This window comes from Leguminivora glycinivorella, chromosome 1 (genome assembly GCF_023078275.1).
Source record: "Leguminivora glycinivorella isolate SPB_JAAS2020 chromosome 1, LegGlyc_1.1, whole genome shotgun sequence".
NCBI lineage: Eukaryota > Metazoa > Arthropoda > Insecta > Lepidoptera > Tortricidae > Leguminivora > Leguminivora glycinivorella.
Window position 1 is genome coordinate 16,511,845 of NC_062971.1, and position 27,326 is coordinate 16,539,170.

Here is a 27,326-nt window from a genome sequence, read left to right on the forward strand (position 1 = left end):
AACATAAAAAGAAAGTAAGGAACCTTAGCAATAGTAGCTATGTTCAATTCACAAAATAATATGATATGATATGATTCGAATAGAACCGCCTAGCCTATAAGGCAGTATTTGTGTGTAAGTATTATATATTATATTATAAACGTAACTTGAAAATCGAACTGACTACGATGTTGCCAATTTTAATTTCTATTCTGTTTTGCCCAAAGAGCATTGAATCAAGCTGAACACAATCAGCGAATTTATTATAGTAACTATTTCTAAAAGTGAAACGTAGTGGTTTAGTAATTTTGATAGGGATTCAATGAGGAGACACACTGACATTTTATCCCGTCAGGCGGCGCCTGTGCAAGTGTCTAGGCCAAATTCTTTATCTGTGCAATGGACTAATAGGCTGCTACTGCTAATAGGGATTATCTTTGTAATAGGGCGGCGCCATCTGTCATAACCTTTGAGTGTGCCTCCTCATTCAATAGTATTATTTTCTTTGGCTTTGGGTGAAGTGTCTTCGGACGCGATAGAAAATACCCGGCGAACGGATAGATCTAATTAGCCCTATAGCTTCATGCAAGCTTATATTATCTGTGGTGTGTGACGTCTACCGCCTGTTCATGTCATTTTCTATGAGGGAATGGGGAATTGTTGTCAAGTCAAATGTAAATTAAGGCTAGCTGGTAATAGTTGTTTTCGCATAATTTTCCTTAACTCTCTTATAGTTTAGTGTTTAAAACTTAATAACTTTCTTGTGGTTTTATGGAAAAGTGAGGAATATGAACATGTCAATCGTTTCATAGCTAGTAGGTATATGATCGCCGAGGTATCAAGTGTAAATACGATGCTGAGGGCAGCGTCGTTGCTTTTTATGGTGTCGACAGCAGTAGCAGAAATCACAACAAGATGTGGAAATGAAGTCGGTACTACTTTTAACAAGACCGGAGATGGCGTAGAAGGACGCTACACAGTGGAATGGTGTACCCAAATTCCCGAGAAAGCAAAACTTTGGGAACTTCAATTAGAGCACACAACTGACAATAAATACAATGTTTGTGAAAATAATATCACCCTGAGGCAGAAGACAGGAATGAAAATGGCATTCCATTCCCAACCATTGATATTGGACATTACCAATCGGCCTAAGTGTAACATTGTAAGTATTGGTTTCTTCTTTTACTAGTAAATTAAGCTGTCTTGTATAATCACCTTTATGTTAATTTTTGATGATTTGATGGGCCACTCTCATCTCTAAAGAGCACAAAGAAATACACATCTGTCAACAATTTCTAATTTTGAGATAGTTCAACTCGAGCCAATATTGCATATATTGGACTTAATTTTAACCTATGAATGTTTCTGTTCTTTGCCATACGACTAAACTAAATAAATTGCATACTTTGGGAAGGTACAGAAGAGACAGGGACAGCCATCATAGATGTTTCATTCTTTTCTGCTTTGTCAGTTCAATGTCCATGAATAGGTGACAATAAGATTAAGGTTTCATCAGGTAACTAATAAGGTATTCACATCAAGGTCATTCCTCAATGAGAAATGTATTACATATTTTGTGTTTAATCCTAGTTTTTATTATTATTTAGCCATAAGCTGAAGTTAATAGGATTTAACATAAATACTCTGTAGGTCCAAAAAAAGATATTAATAATATGTGTCTTTGATTATCATATTTTTATACAGTCCAAGGCTTCATTAAAGCAGTTATTTTTCATAAAGTAACCTTTCAAGACCCGTCGGCTCCCCAGGGAGCCAGCTTAAAAATTTAAATGACAACTTAACTAATTTTGGCATAATTCAAATTTTAGTGTTCCTATTTTGATATATGGGTTTCGAAAGGTAAAATACTACTGTCGCTTAATGGTCCCAAATACTTAAAATATGCCCCTGATTTAAGTTTAGACTCAGACAGTCTCAGTCTGTGGCGTCACTCAAGACTAATTTGAAGAAGCTTTGGCTTTTCAACCAAGCATGATCTGGTTATGTGTATACCTACTCCTATTTAAGAAGTATATATATATATGTAGTTTATTTCATAATATTATTTAGTATTTGTGTAGTTTATTTACTTGTGGTCATTATTTTGGTTTATTTCTGACCTTTACTGTACTTCTGTAAGTTTGTCTATCTTGCTTACTTTAATGTTCCTCTCATCTAACCTGAGGTTAGCTGGAAGACATGCGCGGATCCAGGGGGGGGGGTCATGGGGGTCATGACCCCCCCCTGGAGCCTAGGTTGGCCATACAAATAGACCACGTGATCCCCCCCCTGGGGCCTGGGCCTTTATCACGTGACCACCCCCTGGGCACGAAGCTGGATCCGCGCTTGCTGGAAGAGATCCCTTATAGGGATAAGATCGCCTTTGTACCTCTGTTCCTGTAAACTGTATATGAATCTATTGTACACAATAAAGTGATTACTACTACTAGTCTACTACTAAATTTATACTGTAGGTTGAAGTAGATGTCTAAACAAGTGTTTTGTATCATAGTCTAACAAAGTAGAAGTTATATGCTGCCGTCTATTATTGTCATAATGTAACCCTGCAGTGCACAACATGCATTCTATTTGTTTGTAACATATTTGTTATTCAGCTGAAAATACAAAGCCTATGTTTGTTGGTGCTATCATATAGTTATAAAACTTGATTTAACTGAAATTACTGGTTCTGATTTTGTCTAAAGGGTATTCAGTGTTAGGTCTCAGTTATTATTAGAAACATATTGTACATAATTATATTTATCTACTTACTAACATTTATTCAAGAAATACAATAATTTGTAATTGTGCTTTTTGACCCTTTCTACTACTAATAAGTCAAAACAAGAGATAATGACAAACTATGAATCAAACTGCATGGGTATTTCAATATACAATTTACATACTGACAGATAACATCTTCGTATGGCCAAGGAAATTCATCTTTAGCCGTTTGGGATTCAAGTAAATTACGCAGTACATTATAGTTTACTAAGAGTTGTCCATGAAGTGACCTGTAAAATGTTAAAGAATCTATTTCCTCAATCATAAAACAGCGAAATTTAAAAAATAATTAAGGCTTGTTTATGTAGGTATGTTGTATGTAGTTATAGATTTCAGTAAACCACTTTGCATGTATGTTTATTTTCTGTTATCTAGTTAAGTGCCCTGTGAACTTGAAACGTCACCATCGTGTGTGATCGTTTGTTTACGTACACGTTTAATAAATTGGACAATATCATGATATCTATGCAAATATTTTTAAATGCAAATATGCTAGTTTCAGTTGTTTGATTGATTAGCAATTCTAAACAGGTATATTTTTAAACCAACATATGAAAAGGAGGCCATCGATTTTACCCCTATGGATGTTATGTAAATGCTGTAGGATTTTACTTTTTTTTTTAGTTCTATGTCTCCTTTTAAACTGGTGATGACATGTTACTATACTCACAGATTTCATATCTGTAAATTATTCATTACTCCTAGGTAAAACACGAAACGTATTCTCTGAGCGTGCACGCTCATCACCGATATCGATCTTAATCGGCTTTGGTCTCGTATTTTTGCTATAGGTACCTACTCGGCGTGTGACCTTAGCAGTCAGTCCCAGTTATTGAAGTCTAGTCGTCAATATTGACGCGTAAAAAATACCACAACAGTACTTTTCTATAGTAAGCAATTAAGCATTGTGACGCGGCGTACGACCAGGGGCGGCTCACTCCGCGATTCTATCGCCGCGCTACAAGTACATGCTGGTGGCCGCGAGTTCGCGGCCTAATCAGGGGTGGCGCGAGTTCTCACGGAACGCACGTTCGCACTTTCTATTGTTACTTTACGTCTCGAGTTTTTTTTTAAGTTTTATATGCGATGTCCGCGTGTGAATGGCTAATGGTGCTTAGTTAAATAGACATCATGAATAAAATAGGACAATCTTACACAGATCTACTATTGATTAAGTCCCACGGAAAAGTTCAAAGAGGCTTGTGATGTTGGGACTTAAACAAAAATATATACTCAAGACTGGAATATAATATCATAACATTTCATCGGAAGTATTAATTCGTTTTAATCCATAGGCAACCCTATCGTCCGACGCTGCGCACGTGCGGCGGCTCGTTTCTTTGTTACAATTTTGTAGGCATTTAAAAGGCGGCATTTCGTGAACATCAAAGCAGTAGGCCTTCTGTACTTGTACTATTATATATTCTGTGGTACGACATGAATATGACACTGTAAGCGACCGATGGCGTTAATCATAACATTAAATCGCTCGTACGCGTGCGATTCATTGCTATAGAGTTTTATAATCATACGCAGTTCTAATATTTTGCAAGATATGTATATCGTAAATCAAGTCTCATTCACTAGTCACTACCATATACATCGTAATAAATCTTAAAACTAAGTCGACTACATATCCTTTAAACTATATCCTGTTGTTGCAGACCTGTCTATCAAAACAGTTCGACGCAGTTTTCTCAAGTTGCTACAAGGTATCCAACAAGATAATTGAGAAGAAAGGGACCATTGAACACGGGGTCACTAACACACGTGTTCACTCGTCGGTGTACACGTATCACCGCATCGCCAACATGTTCACCAGTCACCAAGCCCTCAATACGTTGCAACCCGTCGTGCAGCTTGAGAAGAATGAGTGAGTATTATTCGTTATCTAGCCTATGTGTGGGCGATAGGCTAGCAATCTGTCGCTGCAGTATATTACAATTTCTATTAACCCCATAATTGCTAAAAGTGTCAATGAAACTTGACCAGTTTCATGTGCTCTGCGAAGACCTTTTAGGAATACAGGCGTGGGTTTATGTATGTAGGTATGTGTTTTAGTTAGCTAATCAATCATGTTAGAGCGTCCACTCTCTAGCAAGCGCAGCGCGGCGGCCCTCTCCATTCGGTAACATGTTTGCTCGGTCCGTGCATATGCGAGAGCTAGCTGATGCCCTTAGTAGCAACTGATACCAAACTGGGTTAACTATAAGTATAGTATGTACAGTCAACCAATTTGAACCCTAGGCCACTGTAGAACTATGTCATAGTGACGTTATAAATCAGATTGTAACAAATCTCTTAATGCTTGTCATTATGACATGGTTGTAGAGTGGCCTAGGGTTCCAATTGGTTGACTGTACGGATCTATGTACGAGTATTCTCAAATGGGTAATCACCAGCTACATGCATATACATAGTAACATACTTATCATATGGACAACAAAATCGCGAACCCTATTTGTAGTTCCCCCCGATAAATGACCTGCGAAAAAGACATGATACCTATAGACAGTTTTCGTCATCGTTAGAATTTTATAGTTATTTCGATCAGTCTATGTGGTATACTTTCCTAAGAAACCCATGGCTGTTGCTAAAAAACTGATATTATACTTAGTCTGAAATGCTCATAGGTACGTTACTGTAGCCGCTAATAAGAATACCTATTAAGAAAATGATTGTTTGTATCTTATTCGGGATTTGTTAATTCCTTAACCAAACGTAAACTTGTGAGACTTGGATGATTTCATAGGTATTCGTCCCACAGATACCTACTGCGAGGATAAACGTAAAATGTACCGATGTAAATAAACTCTTGTAGGCTTCGACCGGTTTTGCTTTTCATTGGGCGCGCTGACCGGTTCGTGTTTGCTAATTCGCTGTACATGCTCACCTACTCGCGACTTTTTGCACAACACAAACATTTGGATTTGCTAAGTCGATTCAATGCTTACAACAAATACCCGTCCTACCGTCTGTAGATACTAATTATGCAAAGTTTTAAAGTTAGGCTTTTAGGCTGCACGTGTATACTTACTTATTATGAAAAGATCGATAGTCAATGAACCACCGAAGATCTTGCTTTCGAAGTGTTTTAAAGTTCTATTTTTTAATAGTAATGTAATAGTAGTAGTGCGTAGTCAACTCATAGGTCATTGAAATGAAATAATACATAGCATGACAAATATTCTATTCTATTCTAGCTAGTTCGATATACAAAAGTAGGAAAATGTAGCTAAAACGTATCAAGGCAGGACACGTGTTAGAGATTATTATTTATTATATATGGTAAAGGTAAAATTGTTTCCTTAAAACTTTTTTGTAACTTGTAACCGGTTCTGAATATTTTATTATAGCTATCTATCTATGTTAGCATACTTGAAAATGCTACATTACGTTACGCGGTATAAACAAGGTATTCAATATAGACACGGACAAAGTGAAAAAAATACTAAATAAATAATATGTCCTTTTGTACCTTTTACGCTCAAGGTGGCGTATTTGGTCGATGTTTACTCATAGGTTTTTTCTGGTCTTGATAAAAACTGTTACACAACATTTTGTATGATCATGATGAAGATGAGCGTAATCAAAAATGTTATCTAGAGGTTATTAATATTGTATGAACCCATTCAATGTTGAAATCATTCAATGTTGTTCGAAATTATGAAACCGAAAGAAATCAAATTTTGTTAGGAAGCAGTGCTTTCGAAATCATACATAGGTACCTACATAACTTTTACTCTGATTCTGAATTCTGATAAACGATAAATTTTATTGGCAAGTACAGTTGTTCGACCTGCGTATTAGGGTGGAGCGAAATAACACTTTTCTGGAATTAGCAAACCTAATAGTTATCAATCAATGACCCTTAGTCTATGAAGCCTTTGTGCAAATTTTCAGCTATTTAAATCAACATCTTCAGCCTCCGCATTAGGTTTGAAATTGTGAAAATCTCATACAAACCTGAAAGTTCAACTTTCAGATAAAAAAAAAATCGACAGTATATGTTATTGATACATATCATTATATTATAAGAAACTACCAAAAGTTGAGAAAACAGCGTGAAAAATCGCCAAAGTTTGCCTAGTTTCAGTACATTGGCCAAAATAGCCGCTAAAATACTGAAAATTGGCGATTATTAAGGCTATTTTCGCAACTTTTGGTAGTTTTTAACCGCCTTCCAAATCTCAAAGGAAGGGGTTATCAAGTCGTCTGTATGTTTTTTTTTAACCGTCGCCTCATATCTCAAGAAGGACGGTTATCAAGTCGTCTGTATGTTTTTTTTTTTTTTTTTTTTTTTAATGTTTGTTCCTCGATATCTCCGTCGTTACTGGACCGATTTTGAAATATTTTTTTTTAATTAAATGTATATGCATACAGATTGGTCCCATTTTTCTCAGAACCCAGTTCTGATGATGGGATCCTGGAGAAATCGAGGGAACTCCTCGAATCTGAAAGGCATACATATAGTGATTTTTGTGTTTTTAAAGGAACAGCATGCATTTAGGTACGGAACAGTGACATTTGGTGCAGTGGAACTGCTGATGATGGCCAGAATAGAACTCTTCAAATCTGAACGGCACGCTTATAGTGACTTTGGTATTTTTATAAGAACAGCATGCACTTTCATCCAGAACAGTGACATTTGGTGCAGCGGAATTGCTGATGATGGTCAGAACCGAACTCCTCAAATCTGAACGGCACGCTTATAGTGACTTTGCCATTTTTATAAGAACAGCATGCGCTTACGTCTAGAACAGTGACATTTGGTACAGTGGAACTGCTGATGGTCAGAACCGAACTCCTCAAATCTGAACGGCACGCTTATAGTGACTTTGGTATTTTTATAAGAACAGCATGCACTTGCGTCCAGAACAGTGACATTTGGTGCAGTGGAACTGCTGATGATAGTCAGAACCGTACTCCTCAAATCTGAACGGCACACTCATAAGTGACTTTGGTATTTTTGCAAGAAAAGCATGCATTTAAGTTCAGAACAGTGACATTTATTTATTTAGTTATGTTTGTTAAGCATATTGAGTTTTCAAGTCAAAGTTTGTCAAGCTTCGATTTCTTATAATATAATATCGGATTCATGAGGAATTGAGGAAACTCCTCAAACCTTAACGTTATACGTATATTCATTTATGTTGCCATCTAATAATTAAAGCATTAAAAGCAGTTTTAAAAAATACCTACACATTTCTACATAATCCAACATTCGCAAGTAACTTTCACCAGAACCCGAAAGGCGACGGTTTTTTTTCTTAAAAATTATTTATTATTATTTTTATTTTTTTTAATGTTTGTTCCTCGATATCTCCGTCGTTACTAGACCGATTTTGAATTTTTTTTTTTATTGAATGTATATGCATACAGATTGGTCCCATTTTTCTCAGAACCCAGTTCTGATGATGGGATCCTGGAGAAATCGAGGGAACTCCTCAAATCAATAATATGTATCAATAATGTATATACTAAACATAAAACTGCCGAAAAACATTTTTTATCTGAAAGTTGAATTTTCAGGTTTGCATGAGATTTTCAAAACGTGAAACCTAATGCGGAGGCTGAAGATGTTGATTTAAAAGGCTGAAATTTTGCACGAAGTTTTCATAGATTAAGGGTCATTGATTGATAACTATTAGGTTTGCTAATTCCAGAAAAGTGTTTCCACCCTACTGTGCGTATATGGTACTTCACAATAAAGGCGACAAAAACATCTCTTCGATCTTATTATATAAGAGGTTAAGAGGCTGTCACATAATATTGAGACATTCTAAGAGTAACATATTAATATTATTGCAGAGTATCTACAGTGATCTACCTTGTTGTTAGTTGTGCTACGAGTACGTACGATTTCTAATGTATGATTATGTTATGAACATACAATATTAATATTAAGTTCCAAGTTTATCATTAACGCGTACCAGATGAATTGATGCCTGCATGTTTTCAATTTCGCGATATCGTATCGTATAAGGTTCTGACCTTTAGTGATTTTATAGATGCTCGCAATAGACAATTTTCCTCAAATTACGCTATATTCGTAGGAGTTTCCTTATTATGTTTAGAAACAAATGAATTAATTACTTATTATGACAAACTATTTATATTACGGTTTAAATATATTTATTTTTCTCAAAATAAATATTACATTTCACGCCATATTAGCGCCTTACAATCTGAAATAGTGAGTGTGTTTAGTAAAACGTCCCACTTTGTCGGTTACCATTAAGGCCAGATTTACTTGTATCTTTATATGAATAAACTGACAAAACGGCTTTATGGCAATCGATAAAGTGGGACGTTTTCCCGTGCACACTCACAATGTCATGTACTAAATGAGAAGTGATCAATTTCCAAGCCACGGAGGTACCCGTCCCAAAATATCTGGAGTAACATACTATCTTTGAAAGGCTAGGCGCCTAAGTAGTTACGACTATGTGTAATTAAGAGGGCATTCAACGAAAACGTCGTAATAATCATAGCTGGGCATTAACTCGTTAATCCGTTAATCGTTAATTAACGAAGTTAACATTTCGATTAACGGATTAACTTTTAAGTTAACTTTAAAAAATGTTAACGGATTCGTTAACTTCCGTTAAATTTCATCGAGTCCGTTAATCGTTAATCCAGCACCCCAAGCGGCTCGCTGCGCCGCGAAAACCACGTTCTTACTGCTACTGTAAAAGCCCGTAGTACGGCAAGGATACCTAGGATTTATCGGTAAAAGCAGATCCGTCGGTTATAAACAGTCTAAAGACCAATTGGCGACTTTGGATCACTTATTCGAGATCTTCCAAATCTTATTAGGCGTACTAGATCGATCACTAAACTGAGAATAGAGTGCAATCATCAGGCATGGCAGACAAATCGCGCAACCGACGCATCGAGTTAGAGTCCGGCTCGGGCTTTAGATTACTCTACCAAGTTATCGTCGTGGCCCACGGCATCGAATGTCATCTCAAATCTTAATCTATAGAATCGACGCACCACGATCGCGACCGCATGAAGGACCCAATAATTACCAATCCGAAGTAAAACCTTGGATTTAGCCAATCAACAGCGGTAAAAGCCCGAAGAGACCGTAATTATTATATTCCGGTTTTTTGCCGATTGGCATCACAGGTTTTAATGGTTTTTGGTGGACACTTAGTAAATAGAAATACATAATACCTACAGTCAAGTCCTATTTTTTTATGACGTGTTAACGGATTATCGATTAACTTTAACTTCCGTTAAATCTACCGAAATGTATCGCTTTAACGATTAACGAAGTTAACTTTTTAAGTAACGGATTAACGATTATCGAAGTTAACTATTTGATTAACGGTGCCCAGTTATGGTAATAATGTAAAATTGATAGTTTTAGTCGGCAAAATGCTACACTTTCAGTCATCTAAAAGACTTATTAAGTTCAGGATTCGATTAGGACATCTTCTTAACTTACATGTTGTGAGACTGGATTTTTAAAAACTAACTCACTTAATTAATTATGATTTTTTTTCTGGTGCATGTTTAGGAAAACCTGCGAAAAGTGCTGACTTAGTCCGTCTAATTTGTAAAATTTGGATAGTTTTGAATGCTTCAAGTGGTAAATTTGTATTATGTATATCCTGTACTACAATCTTCTGAGACTACTTCTTTGTTATAAGGCTTAAGAATAGAGTAAATGAGGATATGATGAATCCAATTTGTTTCAGAAATCACCTCAGAATAAGTGTCAATTTCTTCGAAAACTTACGTGTTTTTGAAGTAGTTTTAACATAAAAATAATCTGCAACGCTTACTCAAACAGATTTTATGCAAAAGTTTTCTATTAATTGCAATTTAATATTTTTGACGATTTTTTAAAAATGCCTCCTTGTTACCGGTTACGCGCGCTTGCGATGTCAGTACCGCGGCAGAGCTTGTAGAGGCAGGACGTATGTTAGTCCGCTCCGCACGCGGCTCGACGATCGCGAAGTTATTTTGTCATTGTGTGCGGCACCCGCCGTGTCCAAAACCGCACTTGTGTGCGTGTTTGGCTGTACTGTTGCATGTATACTGCGACCGAAAACTTTGATCCTTGGGTTGACGACTTTGGTAACTAACTAATTAACTTGACTAATATTTTTAGTAAGTATTATTTATAACTAGCTTTTACCCGCGGCTTCGCCCGCGTAATAAAAGTATTCATTAAGATTTTCATTTGGATCCTTAGGTTTCTCTGGTATATTTATCTGCGATTATTTCGATTGCACATAATACTTTTGCTTGCAATGATTGTAGAAATATTACACATCGACCACAGCGTAGGTAATTCTATATACGCTGGGGAAACCTTTATAAACATCCCACATAGCCCGTATTTCGACACTATATGATCGGTGGGTAAAAAGTACTTTTTTCTATTATCCCTTACAATTTTTTACATTTTGCTTATACTTATCGCAAACGTAATCTTCAAGCAAGCAAACAACGATCGTCTTAGAGCACTTTGATTGTAAGAGACCGCCGACCGATTATCCGTATCCCTCTAACGATACCCATATTATCCGTATCCGTTTCCGTATCCGTATCCGTATCCCTATCTCTATCCCTATCGCTATCGCTATCGCTAACGCTATGGCTATCGCTATCCCTATCGCTATCCCTATCGCTATCCCTATCCCTTATCAAGATAACACTAAGTTCTCGCGCTTTGTACACATATTTAAAGTCACATACAGGTCGAAAGCGATTAATTAACATTATTTTTACCTTTTTCCCAACGTTTCGGCCAGGTTGCACTGGCCGTGGTCGCGGAAGACTGACGTCCCAGCAAAATGTCACCGGAGATGTAAACAACACAAAACTACCCGATATTAATTTATATAAATGTTCGGGGTAGACAAATAAATATAATCTACCCGCATGTAACTATTTACGACATCACATTAGAAATCTCAAAAATAACAGTACTTCTCCACTATTTAATGGATGTTATTATACATATAAACCTTCCTCTTGAATCACTCTATCTATTAAAAAAAAACGCATCAAAATCCGTTGCGTAGTTTCAAAGATTTAAGCATACAAAGGGACATAGGGACAGAGAAAGCGACTTTGTTTTATACTATGTAGTGACATCGCTATCCCTATCGCTATCCCTATCATTCATTCATTCATTTATTCCTTTATCAAACATAGTTTTACATGTCAACAAAATTACATATAAATACAATTATTCTTCTTTGTTATTTTTTGTTATTAAGTGTCTACACTTCTACAGTCGGCACTTATAACTTACATAGTTAATGCAAACATGCTGTCGAAGATACATTTCAATTTTATAATTCAAAATGGTTGGTATAGTGAACCAGTTCAAGAGTGCACGTCATTGAAAAATTCGTCAACAGTGTAATACGCTTCAAGCATAAGTTTATTTTTAAGTTTATTTACGAATTTACGATTATCGCTATCCCTATCGCTATCCCTATCCCTTATCAAGATAACACTAAGTTCTCGCGCTTTGTACACATATTTAAAGTCACATACAGGTCGAATGCGATTAATTAACATTATTTTTACCTTTTTTCCCAACGTTTCGGCCAGGTTGCACTGGCCGTGGTCGCGGAAGACTGACGTCCCAGCAAAATGTCACCGGAGATGTAAACAACACAAAACTACCCGATATTAATTTATATAAATGTTCGGGGTAGACAAATAAATATAATCTACCCGCATGTAATTATTTACGACATCACATTAGAAACCTCAAAAATAACAGTACTTCTCCACTATTTAATGGATGTTATTATACATATAAACCTTCCTCTTGAATCACTCTATCTATTAAAAAAAACCGCATCAAAATCCGTTGCGTAGTTTCAAAGATTTAAGCATACAAAGGGACATAGGGACATAGGGACAGAAAAAGTGACTTTGTTTTATACTATGTAGTGATAGTGATTGAATATCATTTTATTTACTGACTCGTCTCAACAAAATCTTTGACAATAGATGGTACTCAGGATCTGATGATGAAGTCAGATGGTAGTCATGAGTTCTCATCAACCAGGTCTTGAAACCATTTCGTGTTTGGGCTCGTTTGATTCGCCTCAACAAGATCTTTGACAAGAGGTGATGGTACCCAGGATCTGATGATGAAGCCGGAAGGTAGTTATGAGTTCTCATCCACCAGGTCTTGAAACCATTTCGTGTTTGGGCTCGTTTGATTTGCCTCAACAAGATCTTTGACAAGAGGTGATGGTACCCAGGATCTGATGATGAAGCCGGAAGGTAGTCATGAGTTCTCATCAACCAGGTCTTGAAACCATTTCGTGTTTGGGCTCGTTTGGTTCGTCTCAACAAGATCTTTGACAAGAGATGGTACCCAGGATCTGATGATGAAGCTAGAAGGTAGTCAAGAGAATTCATCAACCAGGTCTTGAAACCACTCCGTGTTTGGGCTCGTTTGGTTCGTCTCAACAAGATCTTTGACAAGAGATGGTACCCAGGATCTGATGGTGAAGCCGGAAGGTAGTCAAGAGTATTCAACAACCAGGTCTTGAAACTCTTCTGTGTTTGGGCTCGTTTGATTCGTCTCAACAAGATCTTTGACAAGAGATGGTACCCATGATCTGATGATGAAGCTGGAAGGTAGTCAAGAGTATTCCACGACCAGGTCTTGAAATCACTTCGTGTTTGGGTTCGTTTGATTCGTCTCAACAAGATCTTTGACAAGAGATGGTAATCACTCTTTTATACTCTGGCGCATCCACTGTCTCAGTGTGTCAACAGTCAACTAAAGCAGGTAGGCGTAGCGTAGAGTTGTATTTCCTTACAAAAAACTAATACATAGATGTGGACCTTCCTGTGCTCCATGCAATTAAAACAACATAATATTTAAAAACCGGCCGAGAGCGTGTCGGGTCACGCTCAGTGCCTACACTGAGCGTGGCCCGACACGCTCTCGGCCGGTTTTTAAAGCCGCGTTGGTAAATAGCCGCTCGGCTCTTCCGTAGTTTTCCATATTTTTCAAAAACTACAGAACCTATCAAGTTCAAAACAGTTTTTAAGATTCTACTTCAGAAAGTTTATAAAATTCTACTTTTGTGATTTTTAAATATATGGTTAAAAAGTTAGAGGGGGGGGGGACACTTTTTTTTCCTTTAGGAGCGATTATTTCCGAAAATATTAATATTATCAAAAAACGATTTCAGTAATTCATTTTTAAATACCTATCCAACAATAAATCATACGTTAGGGTTGAAATGAAAAAAAAAATCACTCCCTACTTTACGTGTAGGGGGGGTACCCTAATAAAACATTTTTTCCACTTTTTATTTTTCCCTTTGTCGGCGTGACTGATACATATTGGTACCAAATTTCAGCTCTCTAGTTCTAACGGTCACTGAGATTATCCGCGGACGGACGGAGGGACAGACAGACAGACATGGCGAAACTATAAGGGTTCCTAGTTGACTACGAAACCCTAAAACCACATTTTAAATATTAAAAAAAACTACTTAAAATTAAAGAAAACCGATCTTAGTTCCATTATATATAATTATGTACCTAGAAAACATCATCATCTTCCTTGCGTTATCCCGGCATTTGCCACGGCTCATGGGAGCCTGCGGTCCACTTGGACAACTAATCCCAAGATTTGGCGTAGGCACTAGTTTTTACGAAAGCGACTGCCATCTGACCTTTCAACCCAAAGGGTAGGTAAACTAGACCTTATTGGAATAAGTCCGGTTTCCTCACGATGTTTCACCGAAAAGAACCTAGAAAACATATCATATACAAAATGAAATAAAACTAAGAAAACGGATTATATTCATTATACGCGATATAATCTGATTCCATAAATTTATTTCATGAGTAACTATCGCGGTGACAGAAGACAATATTATATACACAATTTATTATATTATAAAAGTTTTTTAATTTATTTCTTCCAAGGCTACACACGTTTTAATAAAAAAAACTGTGATAAGTTTAATAATTAAACTAAAGGGTCAAGTATTTATGCACGAAATCATGTATGCAAATAAAAATATGTAATATATATGGTGGTGTTTTTACGCAAGTATCAATAATGGTTAGTCCGCAACGCTACTGACGGCGTGGCGGTACCGACCATGAATGCTATCCCTTTCGCTCTAGCCGCACGTAAGGTTGGTTCGAAGAGGATCGCACGCTATGTCTGTACCGCAGGCTACAATCGTTATGCTTCTGGTTATAGTGTGCGTCTGCACACAGGCGCACGCCAGCGCCGCCGGCGTCGAAATGCGAGCAAGCAGATTTTTTGAAAGCGCTCTTAAATAGGTACACTAAAGAAGTTACCGACTATGTGTAATTGAATAGGTACACTAAAGAAGTTACCAAGTCCACAGGTGACTAACGATGGAATCGAAGCGATGTCATAAAATAATTTGATGTCATTTGAGTCCACTTGTGTGTTTATGCATTACTCAAAGTCACATTTCCCCTTTGTTTCAGCCGTGAGCTCGTGGCGACGTACAACCTGCACTACATAGACGTGAGCGAATCGTTTGCAATGCGAACAAAAGAGTACAAGAAGAACTCCACTACTAAAGAAATTGACGTAAGTACCTATTCATGAAGCATGATACAGTTGGATTCTGAGGCACATGAACACTTTAAAAGTCAAATTCAGACATAAAACAGGACATGCACTTCCTAGCAGTAAAGTACAGTACGGTACAGTTTTGAGAGCCGTGAAATCCGAAAGAGTTGAAATATGTGAACGACAAGACGACAACTAGACGGTTACAGATCTTCACCAAGGCGTAATTTTAACTGAAGTGTATTACGTTATATTTTTCTGAATACTAATGTAGGTATGTTTACTCCCATAGCCAATTTCAACTGTTGGATCGACTGTTGTTGCAAACACAGATTGACTCTCAGGTGCTTCTTAAAATACAATTTTCATTAACATTATCTACTTATTGAAAATGTTTCAGGATGCAGATTGGATGAACATCAGAGGCAACTGTACCGCGCTTTCTGAGTCTGCCACAGTCGTTTGCCACCTGCGGTGTCCCGACGCGGGTAATTGTGTACTTCTGTCCCTGGAGTACACTGCATCGTATCGGAACAGTATCGACGACCCCAGCCTTTTTGAATACTGTGAGTACACTTAAAGCCACTTTTTATCCAATTTTGTTAATTAAAGAAACGTCAGTCTTTTTGGTAGATGTAGGGTAGGAAGTATGGAGGTATAAGATTGCGCTTCTGACAAAATATCGCTTACATCAACGTCATATAAGGATTCAGGACAACGAAGTGATCTTTGTAACTAACTTCATATGTGTTTTGTAAGCTCTCATAAGTGGCACAGGCTCGCAAATATGGAATACACAAAAGATACATAAGTTTAAAATTAACTATGAGCTAGCGTAAAAATATTCTAAATTTAAAACGGCATAATGGCTTCTCTCGAGAGAGAGAGTTAGTGCTACGGAATCTGTTTTATTTCCGATGATTGATAAATTAACTCAAAAGCCATGAAAAATCTTAATTTTTTATTTACCAACGAGTGTAGGTATGCCTACCTCAGACTTTGGTATACTTAATTTATGCTTTATACACTATTGCTGTTCAAGATTTGTGTCAGTTGTGTATACATCCTGGGACAACAACAATTAATGTTTTCCCGGTGACTCGTTGCTAACCACAAGCAAATGAAAATGCGTAGTATTTGCGCGTGAAAATGGTTAATTAACCTTAACTATATATTACTGTATTTGTTAACAATACAAAGCGGAAACTCAAGTTCAAAAACCACGCTTAGTTATATTCACGAATTTTACGATTTAGGTAATATCTTTCACGAGAGAGGATTGAATTCTAACCATTCCTGCGGTATCAGCATGGGCTATCGCGTCTGTGGTGTGTCCGTTTCGACGTGATAGGCTAGTGTGCCCTGAGCTAGGGCCCCGCTGGACTATATAAATAACCTAACCGGAAATTAACCATGATACAAATTAAATTACTTTATTAGTACCTATTTTGATGTGTTTTGATAATTTTGATGCTTAATATTGTGAACATGATATACCGTTTTATTAGGCAGGCAACTTATAACTCAGTATTAAGTCTATTCATTCAATAACCCAGTTCATTTCAGATACCACCAACTCTTTAATACATATGTAATAATAATTGAGCCTATAAACGTTGGGCACAGGAATCCTGCGAAAGAAAACACCATCACTCCAAAGCTGGTCGGATCACATAGCACTGATAATTCCCAGAACCAGATTGCAACACCTCGTCCAATCTTCTCATATTTTCAAGCTAGGCGCCTTGTCTTTTGCCTCCTCTAAAGCGAACGTAGATACTTACCTCCTCCTAACTACATAGGAATGGAATAGCTGTTAAATCGACTCTCGGACGATTGTTTTCTAAAAAGTCTTGGTCACCGAGTTTGTCGTATATGACATCTACTTACACTGAGCACAAATTGCAATTGCAGGTGCCCCACGGAGCTTGGAAAAGGAGTTTGACCCGGGTATGGACCCGCGCGTGTTGTGGGCGATAGGCGCGCTGGCGCTAACGCTGACACTGCTGGCGGCGTGTTGGGCCGCGCACTCTCGCGTGCTCACCAAACTGCGGAAGAAGGTTCTGCGCCACTGGATGGAGAGGTACGCAATATTTACAAGAGTGAGTAGATGAAGATGAGATGTGTCTATGTATGGACTGGCGCGTGTTGTGGGCAATAGGCGCGCTGGCGCTAACGCTGACCCTGCTGGCGGCGTGTTGGGCAACACACTCCCGTGTGCTCACCAAACTGCGGAAGAAGGTTCTGCGCCACTCGATGGGGAGGTACGTAATATGTACAAGAGAGAGTAGACAGAAAGGGACTAGGTATGGATCCACACGTGCTCGCCTTGGCGCGCAACTAGCGGCGTGCTCTCCAAACTGTGCAACAGGGTTCTGTGCCACTGGTTGAACAGGTACTCAACATTTACAGGTGCCCCAAAGAGTGAACGACGATGAATCTAATATATACCCGTGGTGGTGGGCGATAAGCGTGCTGACCCTGATGCTGACATTGGTGGCGGCGAGCTGGGCCGCGGATAAATACAGATGGACAGGTAGTCAGGTACGCAAAATTTGCAGTGCCACCGAGCTAGAAGCTGGAGATGGGTCTTTCGTTCTGTTTCGTAACAACGTCTGAACATTTTGGCTAATTTAAAATATGCTACCCCCGATTTAGCATCTAAGCACTAAATTACTGTAATGTTTAAAACTCCGACCTTCAAATAGGTAGTTCAAAAAATTGTTTATTTACCATCTGTAGGTACACGGCTGGCACCTAAGCACTAAATTACTGCCTAATGTTTAAAGCTTCCGACCTTCAAAAAGTTAAACATTTGTTTATCTACAGATACTCTTCGTACACATCTGAGCAAACGCCAGTGGTGGATCCCGGCTACATCCTCCTCCTATACGCGAGGGATTGCGCGCCGGCCATGGAGGCTATCAATGTGCTGAAGGATATGCTCGAGGAAGGCGCTCCGGGCCGGGTAACCTAACTGATATACCTACAGGCTTGGCTTTACTTTTCTTTTTATACTACGTCGGTGGCAAACAAGCATACGGTCCGCCTGATGGAAAGCGGTCACCGCAACCAATGGACGCCTGCAACTCAAGGAGTGTCACATGCGCGTTGCCAACCCATTAGAAAATATTATTTACTAGCTTATGCCCGCGGTTTCGCTCGCGTTAGAAAACGACAAAAAGTAGCCTATAGATGTCACTCTCCATCCCTTCAACTATCTCCACTTACAAAATCACGTCAATTCGTCGCTCCGTTTTTCCGTGAAAGACGGACACACAAACAAACAGACATACACTTTTTTCCATTTATAATGTTAGTATGGATTGGCTTTTCTTAAAACTTGAGCTCCCAAAATTTCGATGCTGTTATATGCATCACGGTGCCAACTTCATGGTCTTCAATGTACCACTGGTCGCGTTCACTTGATCTGTCCAAACGCAGTACAATCGTAGTGACACTGCTTGTATTTTTTTTTATGAAAACTGAATATAATTTAAATATATAATGAATAATTATGATATTTAGAGAATAATTTTGACATAAGTTATTATTATTATTTCTATGCCGTATGTGGCAGGATGTGCTGATCAAAAAATGTATTGACTTGACGACCGGTCTGGCTCAGTCGGTAGTGACCCTGCCTGCTGAGCGGCGGTCCTGGGTTCGAATCCCGGTAAGGGCATTTATTTGTGTGATGAGCACAGATATTTGTTCCTGAGTCATGGACATTTTCTATGTATATAAGTATGTATTTATCTATTTAAGTATGTATATCGTCGCTTAGCACCCATAGTACAAGCTTTGCTTACTTTGGGGCTAAGTTGATCTGTGTAAGATGTCCCCAATATTTATTTATTTATTTATTATTATTACGAACCTACTATGTACCACATTCAAAGAAATAAAATATTTGATTGATTGATTGATCGACTGCGTATCAGTGTTATCAACCCGATAATTATAAATCTAGTAAAAGCAATCATACGTTTATCTTGTAGGTATACGACTTATTCAGCGCCGAGTGCATGACGCTCTACACCGAAGCGCCAGAAGAGTGGCTGTGCAGTCTACTAGCGCGGCCCGACGTGCGCGTGGTGTTAGTGCAGACTCCAGCCGCCGCGGCGCTGTACGCGGCGCAGGTCTCTCAAGACATGCAGAGTGAGTCTATCATTCCTCACGTTCAGTGAGCCTTTTTTCAATCCCTATTCAGTGCCGAGTGCATAACATAACGCTCTACAAGTCTACACTGAAGCGCCAGAAGAGTGGCTCTGCAGTTTATTAGTGTGGGCCGACGTACGCATAGTGCTGGTGCAGACTCTCGCTGCTGCGGCGCTGTACGCAACGCAGGTCTCAGGACATGCAGTGTGAGTCAATCAATCTTCAAGTTCAGTGAGCCTTTTTTCAATCCATATTCAGCGCCGAGTGTATGACGCTCTACACCGAAGCGGAACGGCCCGGCCACGACATTGGTCTAAGCGCGACAGCGGTGAGCGGCAGCCATACGTGCGAATGAAAAGTCCCATCGCTGTGTCTCGTTCCAATGTATGGCCGCCGCTCACCGCTGTCGCGCTTAGACTAATGTCAGGGGCGGCTCACTCCGCGATTCTATCGCTGCGCTACAAGTACATGCCGGCGGCCGCGAGTTCGCGGCCCATTCATTGGTGACGACCTTCGCGCGGCGTATTAGAATTCAATGTCGGGTGCTCGCGTGCGGTCCGTTTGTTAATGAAGGTAAGAATTTAGAATGGGGGCATTTTGCAAACATCAAAGGAGTGAGCCTTCTGTACTTGTACTATTTTATATTCTGTGCTAATGTCGTGGCCGGGCCGGAAGAGTGGCTCTGTACGCGGCGCAAGTCACCCAGGACATGCAGCGTGAGTTTATCAGAAACATCGTAATGCCTTAGTGTAAGTGTAAGGCCTGAGTGGACGCTCGGTCGGCTACGCGTGCCGCGCGCCCTCGTGCAATTTATGCAGCGTCGACACGGGACATTTTTATGAGCTTCAATTGTTTGACATGCACACCGCACGCCCAATATGAGCGTGCACCTCACACTCAGAGGACCTGCTTTTTATTCCATCTTTGATTTTGTCATTTTTAAAGAACATCAGGATTTAGGCTTTACCTGTCTTGTAGAGTCACTGCGTGGAATAGTACGGCGCGTGATAGCGCAACTTAAGCTTGACATACTCGTATACGTCGTAATACTGCGACACGAGTTAGCGATAAGTTTTTCACAAGCGATAGTTTCTTCTAGAAAATTGGACCTCTCTTCTCTATATCCCGTGCGCGATCAATAGACAATATAATTAACTGTCTCTTTATTTAAACAAATTAATCAAAATCACGAATATAGCTCTAAAATCCGCTTAAACATTTTGTAACATAGCATAACTTACAAAAAACTGAGTAAATAATTTATCAGTTATCATCGCTTCCTTATTTTACTTTAAACGAAACGTGATATCTTCCATCCCGGTCACAATCCGAACTTACAGAGCTTTGAAAATAACACATTCTTAATTTATTTCCAGTGCAACAACCGTTATTGGGAGCTCGCGTGCAGTACAAGAACCCCCACTACGGAGACATGCTGCTACAGTTTGCACTACGATTAGTGCGGGATATGGCCCCAATGCAGCAAGAGTATGCCCGGTACTACATTGCCACGTGAGTGTCGATACTATCATGTTTTTAAGAATAAGAATAAGAAAACATTTATTGACACACAAATAAAAATTTAACATTTACACAAAAATATTAAAATTACTTAGCATGCATGTCAAAAGGAACGGGCTCAGCATGTTATGCTGCGCAGCCATTTTATTACAAATTGACTGCGCAGCGCTGATTTTCAGTCCGTCCCCTTTTCTGAACCTCATTAACAACTATGCGGTGTAGGTATGTATTTAACACTAACAGTATTGATGCTGAAATACGTACTTTTACATAATAGGCAATTTTCGTAATTTACATGAAATCGAAAAGCAGAAAACAAAAAAAAAAAGAAATTGTATGAGAGAATACTTATCATGTTTTTAATTAGGCAATTGATAATAAAAATAAGCACTAAAAAACAAAAAAAAAATATTTTTTTTTCGATAACGGTCATTACCTGTAAAATTATACTAATGAAATGGTGGATATATATATATATATTCTACTCCACTTCTCCTTAGTCCGTTTTTATATTATCCGATCCGATATCGGATGTCGGAAGGATTTCAATGGAAATAATCCAAGATGGGGCCTGTAATATGGGTCCGACATCCGATATCGGATCGGATAATGTGAAAACGCACTTACGATTAGTGCGCATGACCTCCATGCGACAAGAGTATACTCGATATCGTATATTACATCGCGACGTAAGTATATTAACTTAGAGTGTTTTGTATTAAACCTCAGATAAGGAAGGTGTCGGTGTCGGACCCAGTAGTTCATTTTCGAACGTTTTATGATACTTTTTCGAAATTCGAAAAAAAAACGCTCGAGACCGTCCGTTTGGGGTTTGGAGTTCTTAGTTCGCCCCTCAGCAAAAATACTTAAACCCGTTCAAATTCTATGGACGAGGATTTCTATTTATCCACGCTTCAGTGCACCATCCATTTTACCTACATACTTAAGTTCTCTAACTCCCTCCTTCCTAGGACTATTTCATATTCATTAACAAATTGAACCCAATCGTTCACCCCAACTTTACTCACATTCCAGCGTATCGGAGCTAGGCGACGAGCTGATGCCGCAGGTGGCTCCATACCGGCGGTACGAGCTGCCCGCGCACGCCGCGCGCCTGCTGGCGGACCTGCGCCTGCGCGGCGAGCCGGCGCCGGCGCCGCGGCTGCGCGCGCTCGCCGCCGCCGTCGACCGCCTGCTCGACTACGTGCGCGCCAATGAGAACTATCTGAGGGACGAACTCATGTTCATATAGGTACGGTATTCACCGGTATTGTTCAAAATCGTGGTGCCGTCTCGTGGAGTCCGTAGCGGCTATATGAACACACTAGCGTCTGCCCGCGGCTTCGCTCGCTTTAAATTCGAAAATTAGGGAAGTGGGTGTTTAGAAAGAGACAAAAAGTAGCCTATGTAACTCTCCATCCCGTCAACTATCTCCACTTAAAAAATCACGTCAATTCGTCGCTCCGTTTTGCCGTGAAAGACGGACAAACAAACAGACACACACACACTTTCCCATTTATAATTTTAGTATGGATAGAAATTGCGTCTGCCCTTAGACCACTCGCAGCGCAAGACGGTCGACTGATGTTGAGTGGTGCGCGAAGTTGAGCGGGTCGGTGGATGCTCTTGTGGTCGCCTAAATCAAAACTTGCTTAACTTTATCAGGCTAAATGAAAATAATTTGCGGTACGTACCGTATTCACTATGGTTTGATACAGTCAAAACCGAAGCGCCATCTAGTCTTCACTAAATTTGATGTTGATTACAAGATCATATGCACACAGGAAACCACATTTGTATCTTTGTTACCTAAAGTAAGCAGGAATATTTGTTTTGGCTAAGGATTTTCCCTACATCTATATCAAACTTTTATCTTCTAAGATCTTTATTACCAATGTCCCTTCCTTTTAGAAACAAAGTATACAAATCAGAAATTCAATCCAGCACCTGTCTCTGACGTGTTTGTGCATTTTACACGCAGTTTAGTCGAAGGAGGGGTAGGAATTAGGGGACTATATAAATACGTATCTCAATATTATATAAATTTAATTGTATGTACATAATTATGTCCCAAGGCTTGCCACTGTTACGTCACTCCAATTGATAATGTACTTAACTCTCTATAAAATTGTGGAATATTTATAGTTTCGTTAAATCTAAATGCGTAATAAAATACGCTTCCCATAATTATTCATTCCTAATATTTTTTCATCGCACCTCCTAAAACATTACATCCTCAGAAAAGAAAATGTAAGTGCCTTTCTTCGTACGTATTTACATTAGTAGGTATTTATGTTTGATATTTTTATTATGGTTGGATAGAATTGTAGGTACTTTGAAATAATAATACTTTATGGATGAATCAACTTTTTCTTGTCAACTTTACCATGAATCTTTGCTGAATTTGTTACATTTGTAACAATTACACATACATTTATAAGACAGTTGTAATCTACTTATCATATTAAAAAATTATTATAACATACGATGATGTCGTTTCGTTTTCGGAACATAATAACAACAGAAAAAGTTGAGCTATTCATGTAGTTATTTTATTACATACGACATGTAGGTAGTTACTATATACAATAAAAAATATAAGAGTGTTAGTTTTTGGCTTTTGTTACTGTAATTTGTATTTTACTTGTATGTAGATATAAAAGAAAGAATAAGAATCTTTATAAATTCCGAATTTGAAATCTCTCCCAGTGACTAGATTAATGAAATTGTGATTGTGACTGTTTCAGTTAAAATCTTTATTATTTAAGTATGGTTAAAGCGAGAAATGAATGTGATCAGTTACAATATGCGTGACTAATATAGTAAAAAATTTACTATAAAATGAAATATGTACATATACATACAAACATACATTGACTAATTAATATAATAAAATAATGTAAGTAATAAACTATTGCGTTCTTTTTCTTTTTAATATGTATTTGTAACCAGTCTATTCAAACTAAACTTATATTTATGTTTCGTCCACCGATTTACCTGAGATTATACGAAGCAAATTATAAATCTAACATTGTTACTTTCTTAGTTTGATGTATAATTTGATAAAAAAATTTTGAGTGTGCAAAGTCACGCATGTAACAAATAACTTTGTACCTACTCTAATAGTAGATGTATTTGTAAATGACTGAAAATGTACCTAATGCTGTTTGTAAATTACACATTTTTGTAACTTGTTTAAATTTATAGATATATACGTGTTATTTGTACTTAGAAGTAAGTAAGTAATAGTTTTGTCAACATGTTACACTCCAACTAAAAATAGAATACGTATCGCAGTAACAGAGAACAATTAATAATGTAGAGTCAAACCAAACTCTACAGCAATTTTTATAACACATACAAAATCTCATTTTAAGCATTAAACTGTCTTGAAAATATGACATTTAGGGTAAACTTGCACATTCTGTCCTGTGAAAACGCTGCAAGTTAGCTTAGTGGTCTGATTATTTTATACCAACATTTTGCAGGCCAAGTATATTGCACGCTAAATAGACTAGGTCCCACTCTAAATTAATACTGTTAGAATAGGACGGGTAGTCTACTTCGCAGGCGACCTGATACTGTCACCCATCATGTGCTTGGGCCTGCAAAATCCGATAGCGACACACAATAACAGCAAGAATACTTATTAGTTTATGAACTTTTGTGAAACTCGTTTCTAGAACAGTCTGTGTTTAATAATAATTTTTATTTGTGTTTAAATAGTAAGTAGCGCTCTAGTAAGTGCAATCTTGGCACACTCTAAAATATATAGTTGTAAATGTAGTTTTTTGGTTTACTTCAACGTTTTAATCAATCGTGTCCGCCGCTGCCAAAACGTCCCAACGTTGTAGATTTCTATGCGACCGTCCTTCTCGCCCAAACCGCCTGTTACCTAAAAGCGTTCGTTTTTTTTTTGTATGGGAATTTCCATAGACTTCTGTTGCGTGACGTTGATGTGTCTCTACTGTGTTTGATGCAACTAGTCCTAAATCCGGTGATTTGCTTTATACGAATAACCTGTCAAAACCTCATTATGGCAAGGAACAAAGTAGGATGATTTTACAACCGCGGACACATGTATTGACAAATAAAACGCGATTCTTAACTATACACTTGTACAGGACTAACAAATGATCTATACAATAGTTATTTATAAGTATGTACAACTAGTACAAGTACGACCAAGTGTTGCGAAATATTATCAGATCATTATTTCTATGATATAAGGTTCCGGTATATTTGACCATTCTCACTGAGTGACGATAATTACTTAAAAGTAACAATACAATACAAACAACTAATACGTATAATAAACACACAGTTCTGTTGAAATACAACATACATTAGTACATTTTGACTAAAAATAAGATAAAATACTATACTATTATTACATTGAAGATTGTATAGTACTAGTTCTAAGATCAAAATAAGGGTCTCAGTTAATGTTGTTTTTTTTTTCTTATAAATACACATTTGAAAACATTTTGTTTTGTTTCAGTTTCAAATTCAACTGTCACGATTAATTAAGTTTAATAGTTATTTGTTATACAAGGGGCAAAGTTGTATTTTAACGCCGAGTGTGGAATTGAAAACCGAGCAAGTGAAAGGATTCTTTAGTTCAGCCATTCTCAAAGTGTGCTCCGCGGACCCCTAGGGCTCCGCAAAGCCTCTCTGGGGGCTCCGTGTGAATTTTGGGTACCTAATATGCAACTTCAACTCTCTTCCATAAAACCAAATATTCACCAATTGTAAAAAAATAAAAAACAGTTTCATGTAATACCTCACATTAGAATCTAGTGATTAGATTTTACTATCATGATTGCGTATTAAAATAAAGATTGAAATAAAAAAAAATATAGGGTTCCGTCAGATGTTTTACTTTCTAAAAGGGTTCCATGGGAAAATAAGTTTGAGAACCGCTGCTTTAGTTGAACCACGAGCGAAGCGAGTGGTTCGAGAATAAAATCCTGAACTTGCGAGTTTTTTAACACACGAGAAGTAAAATACATTTGCACCCGAGTGTAACACAAAACTTTTCCCCTCACTGTAGCGAGGAAACTACAACGCAAAAAATGCGTTTATCACTGCTTCCAGTAGTTCCACAGGTGGTAAATCATCTTTATTATTAGATTCACCTACTTTTATCAATTTTATAGCAGTTAATTTGACTTTATTCAAGGTCAAATTACTTTACCCACTAGTGGATAAAATGCGTTTTTACCCGCTGGTATTAAAGGACAAAACACGTGTTTCCGAGCTAGTGAGGGGAAAAAACCTTTATCTTCTTCCTTCCCTTATCCCGGTATTTGTAACGGGTACGAAGCACAATGTCGTAAATCAAATGTCCGGTGGTCCGAAGTACGAAATTCCGAAAGACATGATATGGAAAATCAAAATTGCTAATGTACAAAATTCCTACAGATGTATGTCCCCTTTGTAACGGTTCATAACTGCCTGGGTCCACATTTTCAAATAATCCCTTAAGAGGGCTTTCGTGTTAAAAATAGTGAAATCGCAACCGAGCGCTCGATCATACCGTGTGTGGTATCAAATTAAAGGGCTTTGCGAGTAGTTTATAAATATATATCACATTATAGGACTTTTTCTACTTGGTCTAACACAATATGAGAAAATGTCCAAAAGTGGTAATAATTGTACCGGTGAAGGCTCGTTTTCAAAAAATTGGCAAAAATCAATAATAGCAATTTATAATCACTAAGGCATAACAGCAATTTAAGTAAACGTTGCAGATTAATTTAGTACAAAACTTACTTCGATGTGATGTAGATTTTCAAAGAAATTGTCACTTAATTTTAGGTAATTTCTAAAAAAAATGGAATTCGCCTTAGGCTAGTTTACTCTTTTTCAAAAACTTAAAATAAAAATCTAGTCTGAAATGATTGTGGTACAGGATATACGAATTATAAATTTACCCGTTTTAATATTCAAAATTGTCCAAATTTTACAAATAAGATCGACTGATTCAGCTCTATACGTGCGTTTTTCTAAACGTGCATTAGAGAAAAATTCATAATTAATTTAATGAGTTAGTTTTCAAAAATCCAGTCTTATAAAAATCAAGATAATAAGATGCTCTAACTGGAACTTGAATTAAATAAATCTATTGGATAACGGAAAGTGTAGTATTTCACCGACTAAAACTATCAATTTTACATTCTTTTGACGTTTTTTTTGAAAGCAGCCTTAAATCCCAGGATTTGGCGTAAGCACTACTCTTATGAAAGCAATTAATCTGACGTTCTAACCCAGAGGACACTCAGACGCGGTGTAATAAAATCGGCAAATAATT

The 27,326-nt window shown here is 37.8% G+C and overlaps 1 protein-coding gene across 1 annotated transcript; it reads left to right on the forward strand.

Annotated features, from left to right (window-relative positions):
• The first annotated feature begins 631 nt into the window (after positions 1 to 631).
• On the forward strand, positions 632 to 25,501 carry LOC125228089. The gene is made up of 9 exons (XM_048132540.1): positions 632 to 1,144; positions 4,431 to 4,639; positions 15,244 to 15,349; positions 15,732 to 15,897; positions 17,246 to 17,414; positions 18,161 to 18,299; positions 19,333 to 19,492; positions 20,869 to 21,004; positions 22,049 to 25,501. The coding sequence occupies exons 1-9, from the start codon at positions 803 to 805 to the stop codon at positions 22,263 to 22,265; spliced, it is 1,644 nt and encodes a 547-aa protein (XP_047988497.1). The 5' UTR covers positions 632 to 802; the 3' UTR covers positions 22,266 to 25,501.
• The last annotated feature ends 1,825 nt before the right edge of the window (positions 25,502 to 27,326 follow it).

Coding starts and splice junctions, on each gene's coding strand:
- LOC125228089 (XM_048132540.1), top strand. CDS start 803: ATGATCGCCGAGGTATCAAGTGTAAATACGATGCTGAGGGCAGCGTCG. Junction 15,350..15,731: donor CCACTACTAAAGAAATTGAC/GTAAGTACCTAT, acceptor AAAATGTTTCAG/GATGCAGATTGGATGAACAT. Junction 17,415..18,160: donor CTGCGCCACTGGATGGAGAG/GTACGCAATATT, acceptor GTTTATCTACAG/ATACTCTTCGTACACATCTG.